The 15,591-nt window shown below is 45.7% G+C and overlaps 1 protein-coding gene across 2 annotated transcripts in view; it reads left to right on the top strand.

Moving 5' to 3' along the window:
• The first annotated feature begins 3,269 nt into the window (after positions 1–3,269).
• The window catches only part of TMEM94 (transmembrane protein 94), a 38,484-nt gene continuing 26,162 nt past the window's right edge, over positions 3,270–15,591 (top strand). For both annotated transcript variants that reach the window (XM_031059953.1, XM_014308480.2), the window contains exons 1-9: positions 3,270–3,338; positions 10,125–10,244; positions 10,918–11,045; positions 11,612–11,748; positions 12,390–12,586; positions 13,212–13,363; positions 13,652–13,754; positions 14,053–14,139; positions 14,652–14,768. In XM_031059953.1, coding sequence (XP_030915813.1) covers positions 3,285–3,338; positions 10,125–10,244; positions 10,918–11,045; positions 11,612–11,748; positions 12,390–12,586; positions 13,212–13,363; positions 13,652–13,754; positions 14,053–14,139; positions 14,652–14,768 — 1,095 coding nt within the window. In that variant the 5' untranslated portion in view covers positions 3,270–3,284. The remainder of the gene's footprint in view (positions 3,339–10,124; positions 10,245–10,917; positions 11,046–11,611; positions 11,749–12,389; positions 12,587–13,211; positions 13,364–13,651; positions 13,755–14,052; positions 14,140–14,651; positions 14,769–15,591) is intronic.

Raw genomic sequence — 15,591 nt, 5'->3', positions numbered from 1 at the left:
TGATTTTATACTTGTTAGCAACCCGAAGCAGGGGGCCTGGAACTAGATGATCCTTAAGGTTCCTTTCAATCCAAACCATTCTGTAATTATTATTTGATGCTAAGGAGTTTGCTCTTTTTTTTTTTAGTACTGCATATTCTCATTCCACCCCGTCTAAGGTGGAATCTCTCTTCCTTCCCAAAGTGAAGAACTTGGACACATACACAATGATAAGGGAACAAATTAACCTGCTTTGTAACCTCAGCAGTAAGTTTGATGTGCTAGGTTTATTTTAAAATGCTAAAAATAAAATGAATCCACGCGAAAACATCAGTCCCAAATCTGGCTGAAAGCAATCCCTGCAATATATGTGTGTGTGTGAGGGAGAGTGAGCAGTCCTGGAGCAGGAGATGTGCTCAGAGCACTGCTGCAGCACACACAGCTGTCACTCAGATGAGAGACTTGTCCTCTGGCTCTGGCTGGCTGATAAGTTCCCTTGTCAGGAATGGCTGAGGATCAGAGTTTGTCAGGTGTAATGCAGGCTGCCTTCCAGTTTTTGCCAGAAGCCAGACACCACAAAGAAAGGCAGAGAGTATTCTTAAATTAAATGTGCTGATATTCTTGTTCTTTCTCCTCCTCCTCCTCTGACTTTTTAATTTTCTGTGTATTTCTGAAGTGAATTTAATCCTTGTGAAAGGTGCCAGAATCTCTGCTCCAAGACCACTCAGCACATACTGAGAGAGCAGCACTGATTGCCACAGGACAGTGGGAGGCTCCTGAGTTTGGGTTGCATTAGCCAGAGGCTGGATTTGCAGCCACACAACTAATAAAAATTATTGACATCATTCATTGCACAGTTACCCATAACAACTGAGCTGTATTGTCCCAGTGTAATTGCTGCAGCCTGGATACAGCTCTGTGCCTCCTGGCCAGAGCCTGGAAACGTGTTCAGGGAGCCTGGGCTGTGCTTCCTTTTGCTCCAGCTCCAGCACTGTTGGTCCTTGTTCCAGCTTCCCTAACAACAGCTACAGCCCTACCTTTGGATGGAAAAGTAGCCCAAGTCCTTTGCCATTTCTCATCCTGCCAGTGACTATGTCTCTGTGTTTATTCCCTGCTGTTCTCTAAAAGCTCAGCTCTTCTTCCAAGGGCTTTTTCACAAACTGATCCTTTTTCCACAGGTGTCTCTCATGTATGCTGCAGATTTTGCATAGGTCAGTCCCTGCCTTTATACTCAGCCTTCTATTCCAAGTCCAGTTTTCCAGTTTTCCTATTCCAGTTTTATCTTCAGATCCCAAGTTTTTGTCTTCTGCTATTTCATTTTATTATTTAATGCATATCCAAATGCACTTTCTGATACCAGTTGATATCAGAAGGAAGCTAGATAGTACAAATTACTGCCCTACATAAAACACTTTAGAGCAAGGTCTCTTAGCAGTGGGATAAACAAGAAGCAGCAATTTTATCCAATGCCATTTGTGTCCATGACCAAAGCTGGAGTTTTGAGGTTGGGACCTCTAACAGCATGAAGCACAGGGATTGTTCCTGGTATTGCACAAGCAGGTTGTTTTATTCACTTTCATTCAAGTCTCCAAAAGGTATAGAGCCATGGGAAACAGATCAGCAAGCACTATAATAAAGAAGGGGTTTTACAAGCATATTTATTGTGTGAGGGTTTATCCACTGTTACCCAGTCTTGTTGTTGATATTTTTCTTTTTTCTCTCCTTTTTTCTTTATGTTGAAAGGAGTAGATGAGTAGTTCCATAGCAGGCAGGAAAGAAAAATTGTGCCATTAGGACATTTTCTTGTTTTTTTCAGTATAAAATTGTTGTCTAGGAAACAAAATGCCCTACAGAAGGATAAAGGATGTTTTGCCTCTCTCTCTTCTGCTTTCTCCTGAAGTTACATTAAATAATTACAAAGTGTCTGCTTCCCTTCAGCTTTGGCTCTGGGAGTTCAGTGAGATTACACACCCATGTGTAACTCCGTGCCAACACACCAGTGATAACCAGACCTTGTGTTGGGTTTATTGTGAATATTGAGGCCATTTAATCTCTGCCCTTCTGGCTTAAAACACAGAATATGGGCTGTGCCTAATGAGGCATTTGAACCTCAGAAAAGGAAAGGAATTGAAGGGCTTGTCCAGGCAGGGTGGGTGAGTCCAGACACCTGTACATGGTCTTCAGAGCTGCACAATGTGCTGAGACTGGAAGCCTTGGCAGTGCCTGTCCTGTTTGGTACCAGCCAGTGTAATCCTTGGCAAGCTACTGGGGTGGTGCTTGGCTGGGCCAGTTCTTTACCCCTTTCTGTGTGGAATGAAAGCAATTGTTTTAGTGATTGCTCTGCAGAACTAGGAAGCCCCAGACAGAATTAGGACAGCACTGAAGTAGCAGCTAAATAAAAACTCACTTATAAAGGTGCATCCCTCCAACAGTGGGAAGGAAACATTCCTGCAAAAGATGAGAATGAGAGAGGGCTCATTCCTTCTTCACCTTTCTATTCCCTTGTTGTTTTTCCACCCAGCCCTTCCCTGTCTACACTTATCCTTTGCCTCCTGTGTGCCATGCCCAGGTAAATGTGGATCCCCAGGCATGGCTGTGGTGAATTTATGTGCACCTTTTAGTTCAGATTGTGTGGCTCAGAATGAACATGGGATGCTGAGAGGGGCTTTTGCAGCATTCTTTATCAACAAGAGAAGACTCCAGACAGGACCTGTAACCATCCCAACTTGTTTAAATAGCAAATACTTGTATTTTTGAATTGAGCTTGAATCCAAAGCTGCGGAGTCATCTTGGTCTCAATTTAGTCTTTTTCCGTGCCTGCTCAGGTGTTCCTTCCTGTAGTATATTTTATAGCACTTTGTCCTACCTAATTTGCCATCTGCTTTTGCACAGACCCCTGTCTGTCAGCATCATTCCTTCCTGTGCATGCATATGCAGCTCTGCAGGCAGTGAGCCCAGGGATCCTCGCTGTGTCGACTCCATCTGATGAATGAACCATTCTCACTGACATCTGGTGCTATCCTGGGCAAACTTTCTTCCCTGTCTACTTTTTTCTCCCCCTACTTCCATCCCTCATCCTCCCTGCTCCCCCACCCCCATCCGCCGCCTCCTTTGGATCTGCAGCGTGACTGGAAGCAGGCTGAATTAATCAGCAGACTGGTGCTTCACTCTGCTGCTTCTGTCTCATTCTCTGCGGCGCTGGGCTCTGCACAATCTTGCTCCCTCTCCCTCTTTGCTCTCTCATTTTTGGAGAGCAGCAGCAGCAGTGCAAGTTGCTGGGGAAGTGGTGCAGGAATTTAGCCCAGATGCTCTTCAAACAGGCTGATCTCTGGATCCCCCACCAAGGCAAATGTCACAAAGTAAGTTCCTCTCCCTTAATATTTAATTTCAAAATGGCTTTCCCTGTCTCCCTCCCCAGTCTTCACCCTGCCTGATGTGATGGGGCATGAAGAGCTTTGAGGTTTTGGGGGAAGGAGGTTATGGCAGGACATGAAACAGAGAATGATGGTTTTAGCTAGGGAATAGCTTGGTTTTGGCAGTGACGGGGAAAAGAAACTGTTCTAAACTGCAGTTTTAACCCCAGGACCGAAAGGAAGATCCAGACAGGATTTTAGCTGCTGACTCCTGCTCTGCTGCCCCTCTGCTTCATGGCTTAGATTTGTCTGTTGCTTCTATAGGCTTTGATCTGTAACTGTTGAACCTCCTCATCCCTGTGGGATCTGTCTGGCAGTGTACCTGCCAGGCTGGATCATTGCTTTGGTCCCCAAAGTCTTCAGCTGAAGAAGTGGGGATGGGAAGGAAACTATCAAGGGGATGAAAGACGTACTGAAGTTCTGTGGATTTCTGAGCATTGCTGGCCTCTGGTGGGGGGGCATTAGCATTCCCTGGAGGGAGCTCTGCATTGGCATAAAGCACTGCTGTGTGTTGAAGCCAGGATAAATACAGGCTCCTAACTGCTCTCTGAACTTGGAGGAGTAATGCAACTGGCTAAATTACAGTAATTAAAGCTTAATAATTGTGTAGTGTTTCAAAGTGCTGCATAAACCCTGTCTCTTCCTGCCAGCAGCCTGGTGGGACAGGTAACTGTGGTTGGGGATTGGTTGTTCCAAACAGGACTGAAGGGATGGACAGAGGAATGTACAATTCCAAACTGGGCTGTTTCTTGGGGAGCATCTGCCTCTTTCTCTACTGCTGGGCTGCTGCTGGGGAGAAGCAAAATGCTGGGCTTTGCACCTGTGTAGAAAGGTTGATTGTGCCTGTTGGCATCTTTACTCTGTGCTTTATGGAGAGCATAAAATGTGGATGCTGTTGCATGGATTAAAATGGACCCTGTGCACAGCAAAGTGCATCAGTGATTCCGGCTGGCGAGCGCTGCTTTGGCCACATCTGAGAGCTCTGTGCTCCTGCAGCTCTGTCTTTTTGCAGGGGGAATCTGCAGGCCCTGTTAGTGAACCTCAGAGCATCCACACTGGAGCCCCTGCAGGCGCCCAGTTACCCAACTGGGGGGGTTCTTTTGTCCAGGGGCAGCAGGAGGTCTGGGCTGCCTTTCATCCTGGGCTGCATGGGGTGGGGAGGAGACAGTTGCTGCCTACTGCTCTCTCCATTAACTTGGGCACTGCTGTGCTGAAGACTCTGCTTGTTTCACTTGATTTGAGACCACCAACAGCTAAGCTGAGGCTGCCAAGCTCACGTCAGGTGCATTCAAACCAAGTTTAATAGCTGTGTTCCTCATGCCTTCTGGTGCTTTTCCCAGCATGTCCAGGTTTAAAGGCAGTGGTTCCCACAGAGCATGGTCTGCTTGGTGGAGCTGCCTGAATTGTGCAGATACCAACATACATTTCTTTTTCCTGAGCTTTCAGTAGCGTTCAGGTTGACTGGTGAATGTTATAATCTTCACAATTACAACAGTTGGTGGGGAGTCAGTAGCCCCATCAGAGAATGAGAAACTGAGGCACAGAGGAGTATCTGATTTTCCCACTGTCATGCAGAAACCAGTAGCAGCAGAAGAAATTAGAGAATCTAGCTGTCCTGACAGTCCAGAGTCTTAATCAAAAATTCATCCCATGGAACAGGAATGTGTCAGGGGGATAATTGATGTAGCCTGGGTCATTAGAGAAACATTCTTGCCTGGACTCAGGGAGTCTGATCTCTCAGAAAGAGTAGCCAGGAGAGCACCAAGAAAGACAGAAAGCAAGACTGGGACCAAGGATGGGGTAATAAAGGGAAGTTTCTGCCCAGACTGAGTGATGGGCTGGCCCTGCTGGTTCCATTTGTGTCACTCTGGGATGAGCCATTTCAGACAGTCTGAGCACTAAGTCAGCAGCTGCAGGTGTACAGGAGCTGTAGCATCCTCGGTGGGTGATTTGCTTTAGAACAAGAATAAATCCCTCTCTAACACTAGGCTGCTGTATGAAATGCTACCCAAGAAATTGTGTGTTGTCATGTATTTGATGTCTGTCATCCTCTCTGATCAGACCCAAAACCCTACTTTGTGCCATATTGTGACTTACCCTAAACAAGAATCTGACTTACAGTAATAAATGCAAATATATTTGGTGGAGTTACTCCTTATTGTGTGTTTTTGAACCTGTGAATAATGCTTACAGTTTCAGGAGGTGTAATTCCTGAAGTAGATTAATCACCTGCAAAGTGTCATTGTTAAATTAAAAACTGCCTTCTTTTTCTGCTAAGGAATGCAAAATAGCTCCCAGGAAAAGGAAGAACATTCTGCTGCCCAGTTTCCCACCTCCAACTGTTGAGATCTGAAAAGCAATTGAGTAGAGGTGTTATAAAAGGAGCCTAGTGAGTGCAGCCTGGAAAGAGGGAAACAGTCTGACAGCTGCCTTGCAGGGGTTTTCACCACTCTGAATCAGAGGGGTGGATCTGCAGTCTATGAGAATTGAAACTTGTAGCAAATATTTTGTATTCTGTTCACTTATTTGCTTTAACAGTCTTTGTAAAAGCAGTTACACTCAAGTGTACAGCAGTCTTGGTGAGAATCCCTTATTCTGCAAGGGACTGAATCCACAGAGGATGATTCAACCCACTTTGCTCTGGAAAGCAAGAAATATATTTGTGTTCCTGTATTATTAAAAAAAATATTTGGCACCGATTATATCAACATTACTGGTACAACAAATAAATATGCTACTAGGGATGTGTAATGGCTGTGAGAAAATAGAAGAGGACTTAAATATATTGATATTTTGTGTCCCTTTCTCTGTACACATTCTGGGATCTACTCTTTTTTCCTCTGGAAGGAAGCAGCAAGATCTCTGTCTTTCATCAGGTAGCAGAGTGTGTGAGATGGCTGATAAACTTTTAAGGTAATTTGAAACGATTCTATGTGTAAAAGAACAAGATTGGAATTTTAGGAAGAGAGCTCAGTGGTGAATTTGTGTGAGGATGAAGGTGGGCTGCAGGAAGCAGACATGGGTAGGTGGTGTTGCTCGGGAACAACTTCACGTTGTGGGAGGAAAAATCAGAAAATAACCACACTTTTCCTACCTATCAGCCTGAAAATGCTCCTGCAACCCCTGAGGAAGGCAAAGAGAACCTATTTGCCATGAGACAGGCAAGGCTATGGATTTAAAAAGCTCCTGGGTATTTGACAATTTATTTACCCCTGTCAAACTGTGGGGGGTCAACTGAAAGGACAAGGCAAAGAGAAGTCTAAAGGTGCTGTGACTCCTCATCTCCTGCCTCTGAGGTGCTTCTTGTTTCCTTCCTGAAGAGCCAAACCAGCTCTTAACCCTGGGCATTTGCAAGATCTTTCTCAGGTTCCCTTTTCCTAATGTTTTCAGGCGACCTAAGCAGTAATTCAACATGTAGAATATTTACTACGAGTGGAGAAATTCACACATCTTTTCATGTTCCCATCCAGTCCACACCTCAGCACATTCATTGCCTCTAGAAAATAAAATCACATGCACAAAGGAAATGTCCTGCACTGTTTTTGCCCTAACAGCCACCCCATAGATCACAACTCTTGGGAGCCCTGATATCATCCCAAAGCAGAAGGATGCAATCATCCCCTTTTACCTGCCTCCAGCCCTGCCTCTCACACTGAGGCTGGGATGGCCAGGGCAGGGAGCAGCTCCAGGGGAGCCCTAAGTGCACTTAAAGGCTCCTGTGCTCTCCAAGGCTAAGGAGGAAGCAACTGCTCGTTTTGTCCTTAGGACTTTTTGCCTTTAGGCACAGGCAAAAGGAAAGTACAGCCTTTTAAAATGCCTCCTGATACCCATCAGGGGTTTGCTTTCACTGTAACCTGGAATTTACTGCTGCTCTTTCTTTGTTGTTCTTCAGAGGAAGCCCTATGCTAAGGCAGCTGGGTAGGAAGGTGTCTTGCTGTTTCTGTTTGGACCGGAAAATTAGCAGCTTTCTCTTTGAGTGTAACTTTCCAAAGCAAAGATGTGAATGTTGAGGTTTTTTATTAATGAACTGACACCTCCTGTGAACAGCTTCTTCACCCTGGGGTGCTCACTTCCTGGTTTGTGGCAGGAAGAGCACTTGCAGCTGATGAAAGGCTGGAAAGATCCCTCTGGGACAGCTTCAGAGGCCTGGGTTTGCCAAAGGTTTACTTAAGGGCATTTGAAAAATGCCTCATTAGCAGTTGATGACTTAGCAGGGCAGCTTTTGTTGCGAAAACCTGGAGCTGCCCCTTGCCAGGAGCTCATGGGGGCTCTTCTTGCCTGTCCCTTTCATTTGGGTCCCAGGCTCTTTCCCGTGATGCTCACCCACAGCAGGTTCCCCCAGTGCCCCCAGCTACCCTCACTCACAGTGTTACAGTGCTTGTTTACCGGGCTGGCTCTGCCTCCTTTGCAGAATGCTCCATGTTCTGAGTGTCAGGATGGGTGTTTAACAATTCCTGCCCTTCCTCTTCCCCAGCCCTGCCACACTGCGCTTGCCCTTTGTAACCTACTACAGCCACGTTCCTTTGTGGCTGCCCTTATCTTGACTGACACTGTGCCAAACTGGTAACTCCTCTGTAAAGTCTGGAGCGGGTGTGCAAGTGTTTCAGGAACCTTTTTTGATTACCTCTGGATTTGCTGCCTTTCTGTGCTCACTGCCTGCTGTGCAGTGGCAGTTTCTCTTTCCAGGCACTGTGTGACTGTAGTAGATGTTGGCATTAAGTGCAGCATTCCTCTCATTTCTTCTGTAGCTCTTGATGAGTGCATTGGAACCAGCTCGGTGTCTAAGCAGACTTTGCTTTTTGTTCAAGTCCCTATTATTTTTGCTGCCTTTCATTCAGTGTGTTTTATTTATCTATCTGCTTTCTCTGTGCTGGAGAGGATTTATACATCTGTGGGTGCCTTGCTCTGCCTGGACAGGCAGCAGTCAGGCAAGAGAGAGAAGCCTGATTGAGCCTTGCTTGGTGTTGTTTTCAGACACTCCTGTTTGCAGCACTCTGTGGTGCAGCGGCACGGCTGGTGCCAGCTCCACTGCCATCTTCTCCTCTGGGAGTCTTTGAGACACTCCTATGTTTAGTTCTGTGCTGATGTTACCTGGGCTGCTTCCAAGAACAACACAAGAACTGCTTCCTCTATTCCTAAAACTGACACAGAGAATGAAAACTGCAGCAGGATTATTTTTAGTTCTGTGAAAGTGCAGCTGAAGCAGCATTGCTGGACTCTGCCTGGACAGAATTTGCTGTTTCAGGTTGTCTCTGATAGGTGGGGAGAGTGTGTGTGTGTCGTAGATGGTATTTGAAAGAGAATTTATGTTCTGTTCCTCAACAGTGTTACAGTTTTGGATTGGGCCATCAATGCAAATGAGTCTAAAGTCCAAGATTAGTTTCCAGTAAATGTTCATCATGAAACCATGCAGTTAAGGAACAGGAAGGACAGATCAGAGCCAAGCTGCACTTGCAGAGCTGGGTGTGTGCAAGCAGCCCCTGAGGAGCAGAACTGCTGCAGTTTGAGACCATGGTGGGCTTGGCAGGGCTGGGAAGGGCTCTGAGAGCAGGAAGAGCTGCAGCTCCTGCCTGAGCTCTGGGCTGTGTCACACTGCTGGGGACAGGAGGGACAAACTTCCTGCCTGTGTTCAGTAGTTCTGTACTCTGGGCACAGTAGGACACACATGAACATTTCTATATGCAGGATATCCTATGTGCTGTACATGCTCAATGTGTTTGTATTAAAACATGAAATGCCCATGAGAACTTTTATTTAGCTGTTTCCCCCTGTAGCCCTCTCATGGACACCTGCCTGTTCTTCCCTGTTGATTTGCTGTCAGTGATCTGGTGCCCACAGTACCTCACTGCAATCTGTGGTTTGAAAGAAAGGAGAGTGCTCATGCTTGACCTCACTGCAATCTGTGGTTTGAAAGAGAGTGCTCATGCTTCTGCCCAGAAATGAAAGTGTTTACCTGACTTTGTTGTTACCAGGATCTTATGGCAGTGTTTTCCATATGGCACACTCCTGGGATGTGTCCTTTGGGACTGCTGCTCTTTGATAAGCACTGAGGGAGCAGTGCTGTGAACTCTGTGCTTCCTGCAAGTCCAGATGTCTCCCTTGCAGTTCAGCACTTAAAACTCCAGTGTTTGCTCTTGTAAAAGGAGGTCATGGATGGCAGGGTCATGTCTGGTCCTGAACTGATCTATGGCCTAACATTTAAATCTGGAAGCTTATATATCAAAGTAGCCACAGAGGCAGGACTCACAAACAAAAATCTGTAGCAAGTAGTTGTGGAAATTGCACCACTCTTGTTTTGAATTGTGGATATTCTACTACTTAGCTTTTACTATTGTTAGCAAAATTCATCCTGTATCATTAAAACTCTACCATAACTGTATTTTGTTGTCTCTACAAGCTGATACCAGTTCAAGCCTGCATAACTTCTGTTTGTATTGTCCTCAGCCTGTACTGATTAGATCTTGTTTCACAGAAATGACTTGGTATTGTGCTGTGATAAAGTATTTATCAGCACAGTCAGGACCGGTTTATTTACTTGATACTATCTAAGTGCTCTAATTCCAGCCAGCAGTCTAAAGTTCACAGGAGGGAAGATGATTTCAGGAAAATGGAGAATCAGGCTGATGATGATGGGTACAGGGCATTCACGGTCACATGCTCTGTCAGTCACCAGGAAAAAGCCTAAAAGGAAAATAGGGAAGCACTAACCAGTTTATTTTTCTGGCACCTCAGGATGAGATGACCTCAAGTTTGGGCCTTACCACAAAGAAAGCCCTCACGATCCTGAGAGACCAATTGTCAGCACTGCTGGAGGGGCATCAGAAGGAACGGAAAAAAGGGACTTCATGGAAGGTGAGGCACCAAACAGCACAAGTTGGGCACTTGGTTTCCCCTTCTCAAAGTAAAGATGAGGGCTGAACAGAAGTTGGCTGCATTCCCCCCCAGAGTGTCCAGGTGTAGAACTGCTGAAGTCCTTGGGAACAAAGCAAGGAATCTTAAGGGTGAGTTTCTGTGAGCATTTCTCTCCTGGATGCCAAAGCTCTGTGGGAAGATGCCTCTTGCCCTGTGAAGGATCTCAGGACTTCAAGAGCCACTAAGGGCAGGGAGCTTAGAGGGTCCATCTCAGGTGAAGATAAAAGAGCTGTGAAGCTCAACAGTCTCCCCTTGTCCACTGTGTTTGCCTGGGATGTGTGTTGAATACAAAGTGCCTGTGTTTATGCACAGTGCTTGAAAGTGTTCCTTGGTTGGTCAGTGACAATGGGACAGCCTGGCACAGAAGCCTTTTCATTCTTCCAATCAAGAGAAAAGCAGAGAGTGTTCACCCAGACTCACCAGCTGAATATGCATTGGTGCTGAAGGATTCACACAATGGATCTGGGATGCTGTGTGTCATGTTCAGGGGTTTTACAAAGTTCTGTTCTCCCTGGAGCACCAGCTGCTGTCTTCACCCTTTCTCACTCTGCTTTTCCAAGCGTCTGGCTCTGTATTCTGTGAGTGCTGACTGTGTGCTGCTCTCCCTTTGCAGGAGGTGTGGAGGAGCAGTTTCCTGTACCATGGTAACCGCTGCTCCTGCTTCCACTGGCCTGGTGCGTCTCTGATGCTGCTGGCAGTGCTGTTGCTGCTGTGCTGCTATGGGAGCCAGCCACAGGGGAGGTGAGCAAAGCTTCCTGTGCTGCTTAACTGAAGCAAGGTGGTGGTTTTATGTCATCTTAGTACTGTCTGTGAGTGACATAAGTGTTGTCCCTCATTCTGTCCAGATATCTAGGTAGTCACACTGGTAATTTCCTATCAATCCCTTTCACAGAACTTCAGCCAATTTAATTCTACCTCTAATAGACCCAGAGAGTGTCCTATTGAGAGATTAAGGGGTTTGTTTTTCTACAGCATTCCTAGATCTTTAAGACTTCTAAGGCATTATTATAGGAAGCATTTTGAAACTGGAGAAATTAGTGGCTCATGGGAGAAGTTAGTGTGCTATACATGCATTGACCATATTTGTAAAGTATTTTTTAATTGAGATGGGTCCTTTCAGACCTCTCTGGTGTCTTTATCCTAAAGAAGTGTGATCATGCGTTTCTTTTTGAGCCATGAATCTGTGAGATGTGGAAATAAACAACCAGGCAGTTGAGTGTTTATCTCTGTGGGTGTCTGGCAGTGTATTCTGCTTGTTTACTCAAACCTGATGGACATTCTGCTTCCTCCTGTTTTGCTGTGTGAAGCCAAGGTGCTGAGATAGTCAATGCACTGGCGCTCTTCCTCCTGCTCCTCTTGGATCTCCTCATGATCGGGCGTCAAGAGAGGCTGAAGTGCAGAGAGGTGGAAAGGAGGCTTCAGACCATCGTTGATAAGATAAACGGTGAGGTCTCCTTCATCTGTCCCATTTGCACTTGTGTTTTCCACCCATTGAATCTTTCCCCAGACCTGATCACACGCATTCCTAATTAAGCTTGCTAACCTTCCCCCGTGTTGCACAGGAACAGGCTGTGGGAAGTGTGTTCTCCTCATGCCTGTCCTGTAAAATGGTTATTTTGAGCTGTCATGTGGCCATGTGCTTCCAAGCTGTGTGTTAGCAGGTGGGCGTCTGTTATGGCTGTGCTTTGGAGTAATTCAAATCCTCATATCCTTACAAAAATATCTGCCTTGCAGCAGATGAGGAGGGGAGAACACGTGGGGTTGTACCACAACACGGAGCAGAAGGAAATAAATTGTTGTGCATGAGCATCACCTCAGCGGGGGCTTTGGGACTTGAGGGGGCAGTTCCTTTCAGTGGGGCAGTTTTAAATACAGCCTTTAGCTTTTCTGTTGTACAGGTTTTTAAATGACTGCTTAGTTGTTAATATTGAGTGGAGAGAAAAGGGAAAAACCATCAACGAGGGAGAGAGAGATGATAAAAGACCATTGGGATGGGCTGAGCTTAGCATTGGGGGACTTACAACCACTACAGGATGTAAATCCAGAACTGCTACCACTTCATTCTGTCACACTTTGTGCTTTCAGATACACTTGGCAAAGAGGTGAAATGGGCAGACTCCATGTACCCTGACCTTCACATGCCTTATGCCCCATCCTGGTCCCTTCACTGGGCCTACAGGGATGGGCATCTTGTCAACCTGCCCGTGAGCCTCTTGGTGGAAGGAGATGTTGTGGCTTTGAGGCCAGGCCAAGAATCATTTGCTTCTCTGAGAGGGATTAAGGTAACTTGCTTGTCTGATTTCCCTGGACTGTAACAATTTATTTCCCAGGTTTTTCGTGCTAATACTCAAATTCCCAGACTACAAATTATGGAGTGTTTGGTTTCTTCTGACCTTGAAAATAGCTTTTAATTCCAGTTCAGTCAAGGACAGCACATAGTTAGCCAGGCTGCATCTTCTCCATGAACTGCCAAACTCACTGGACAGGAGACACTAATGTTATACAAAAGCACCATATTTCCTCCTCTCTCAGGTCAAGGGGAGAATGTAATGCGCTGCTAAATATAACTGGAGTGAATCTATTCAGTAGAATAATATGACATACAAACCTCGTCCTTTATCCTGCTTTTTATGTGCAGAAATAAAGTTTGTCTGCTTTGACCTTCTCCTTACTACTGATTTGTTATAAAAGAAGGTAATATAAAATACCTGGTGTAGAAGTAAATTAACTACTCACTTACAAGATCTATACAAAGATTTTACTGCTTGAAGAAGGTTGGAAAAAGTTTAAAGCTTGAAATTCACCTTTGGTGGTTTTAATTGTAACTTTCACTCCAAATGCCAATTCTCATGAAATAACCAGATATGCTTGAACACAAGCCTTTGGGCTCTCTGACCTTTCTTCTAGGATGATGAGCACATAGTTCTGGAGCCTGGAGATCTATTTCCACCCTTCTCACCCCCGCCCTCCCCGAGGGGAGAAGTGAAGAAGGGACCTCAGAATCCTCAGCTCTATCGTCTCTTCCGTGTGTTGAAGACTCCAATAATTGATAATGTCAGGTGGGTTAAATGTGGGGCACAGTGCCTACCCAGCTGTCTGTGTCCTTGTTGCTGCCTTCCTGCTAAGCAGGTGAGGAGGCCTGAGAAGTTTTCTTGGCAATACTGTAAATTTACCCTGGCAAGTGCCTCACTCTTATTGTAGATGTTGGCTTCTCTTTTGACAGCCCTCCCTTATAGCATAGGCTGAGCACAGTGTTCTAATCAGGTCTTCTAGGAGGTTTATATCCAAGTAAAGTGAAGGGTTAGGGTCTTGGTTGCTGAATTTTCCAGCTGTTTTCTATTTTTTAGGTGGTGCCTGGAAATGGCTCTGTCACGGCCTGTGACAGCCCTGGATAATGAGAGGTTCACTGTACAGTCAGTGATGCTGAAATATGCTGTCCCTATCGTGCTGGTAGGTCTCATTCCAAGCCTTTGTCCTTGAGAATAGCCATGTTTTGTCAATAAATCTGAAGAATTGCAGCCATCAACAGGAAGTTGTGGCCAGGTTCACTCATGCAACTGACTCTGTGTGTACGAGCAGTTCAGAGATGCTGAGCCACATAACCATGAGAGTGGAGGGAGGAACTGCAGCAGCAGATCAAAAACGTATTTTTCATACTTTCCCCAGGGCTGAGAATGTTACAAGGCACTGAAAACACCTTCCCTGCAAGTGCCAGTATTTAGGTGACAGTGTCATCTCTGAATTGCAGGCTGGATTCCTGATCACCAATGCCGTGCGCTTCATTTTCCAAGCTCCTGGAATTGCTTCCTGGCAGTACACTCTTCTTCAGCTGCAGGTAAAGGAGAGCTCTGAGCTTCACTACACCTCCTCTCCAGAGCACTGCTGAGATGGATTCCCTCTGTCAGAACTTAATTCATCCTGTGACAGCATCCTGTGCTTCCTGGCTCTGGAAACATGCTGGATCCAGGAGCATTCAGTGGAGGACATCAGAACTTTCCTTACAGAGTTACCTTTAAATGTTTTGCTCTCTCATTTGCCATGTATGTGTTTATCTATATCTATATCTATATCTATATCTATATCTATATATATGGTATCCTTTGCCTTTAAACTCATTAGTGTTTAAGGCCAAATTCATCAGAAAAAACAAGTTGGTGTGACTGATTCATGACCTCCTTCATTAAACCCCCCTAAGGTGTGCACTGTTTGCACTGCTTCCAGTCCCTTTCCTTCCTGCCCTGGCCTTTTATCCCTGTCCTCTCACTGTGGTGGAAAAGATGTCATGTGAGAGGTTCTGACTTCTCATTGTCTCTGTGCTTGTTGGTGATCACAGGTTGTTTTTTTCAGGTGAATGGTGTCTTACCCATCCTTCCATTGCTCTTTCCTGTTCTGTGGATTCTTGCTACAGCCTTTGGAGAAGCCAGAGTGTTGGCCCAGATGAGCAAGGCCTCCTCCACCTCACTGGTAGGTTTCTCTCCACATGAAACCATTGCAGAGACAAGGGCAGGAGATGAAAAGGCTCTGTGAAGTGAGAATCCAGCAGATTTGTCCACATAATTGTAAAATGTAGTTGGATCTTTGGTTGTCCCAGCTGTTGTCCCCTCTCCCTGGAGTACAATATTGCTTCTTGAACAGATGCTTTAATTTTTTCAACCTCTCTACAGATATCCCAAGGTGATAGGAAGCTCCGGTGATTCCGTAATACTCTTCAAGGCATGTGTTTTCTGTCAGATAAATACAGTTTGACAGAGGGGTCAACATGGAGATAAATGCCCTGTGGTGGCTGTAACTGGGCAATGTGTAGCCACTGAGAAGGAATGAGATACATCACATCCTCTGCAAAGCTCTGTGGCTGAACTATCCTTCCTGAGGCTCTGGGGCTTTATTTGCAGGCGTGGTCTTTGAGTGGGTCAGGGAGTAAGAGCAGTTTGTGGTGGCTGTGCTGGTTTGGGGAATGGAGTTTGGTGGTCTGATGGGATATGGTCCTGAGCTGGATGTGCTGTTGTGTGTCCCTTCTTTTGTCCTGGTGGCAGTGCTGGTGAGATGCACTGAGCTGTGTTTGTCTTCTGTGCTGATTTCTGTTACTTGGACAGAGTTTCTCTCTCCTTCTTGTCCTTCCTTGGCCTCTGTGGCCCTGGGTCTGTGTTTTCTATTCTTTTCTCTCTAGCTGAACATGACTAAGCTGCCTGTATCCTGGGAGGAAGGGCACATTACATTCCTTAGTAGCATTTGTACCTTTATAATCTCTCCTCAGCGTTTTCACCACTTTACCTTTCCTACCCATTCT

Source organism: Geospiza fortis, unplaced genomic scaffold (genome assembly GCF_000277835.1).
Source record: "Geospiza fortis unplaced genomic scaffold, GeoFor_1.0 scaffold244, whole genome shotgun sequence".
In the NCBI taxonomy this organism is placed as follows: Eukaryota; Metazoa; Chordata; class Aves; order Passeriformes; family Thraupidae; genus Geospiza; species Geospiza fortis.
The sequence above is the reverse complement of the archived record's forward strand: the minus strand, read 5'-3'. Positions and strand labels throughout refer to the sequence as shown.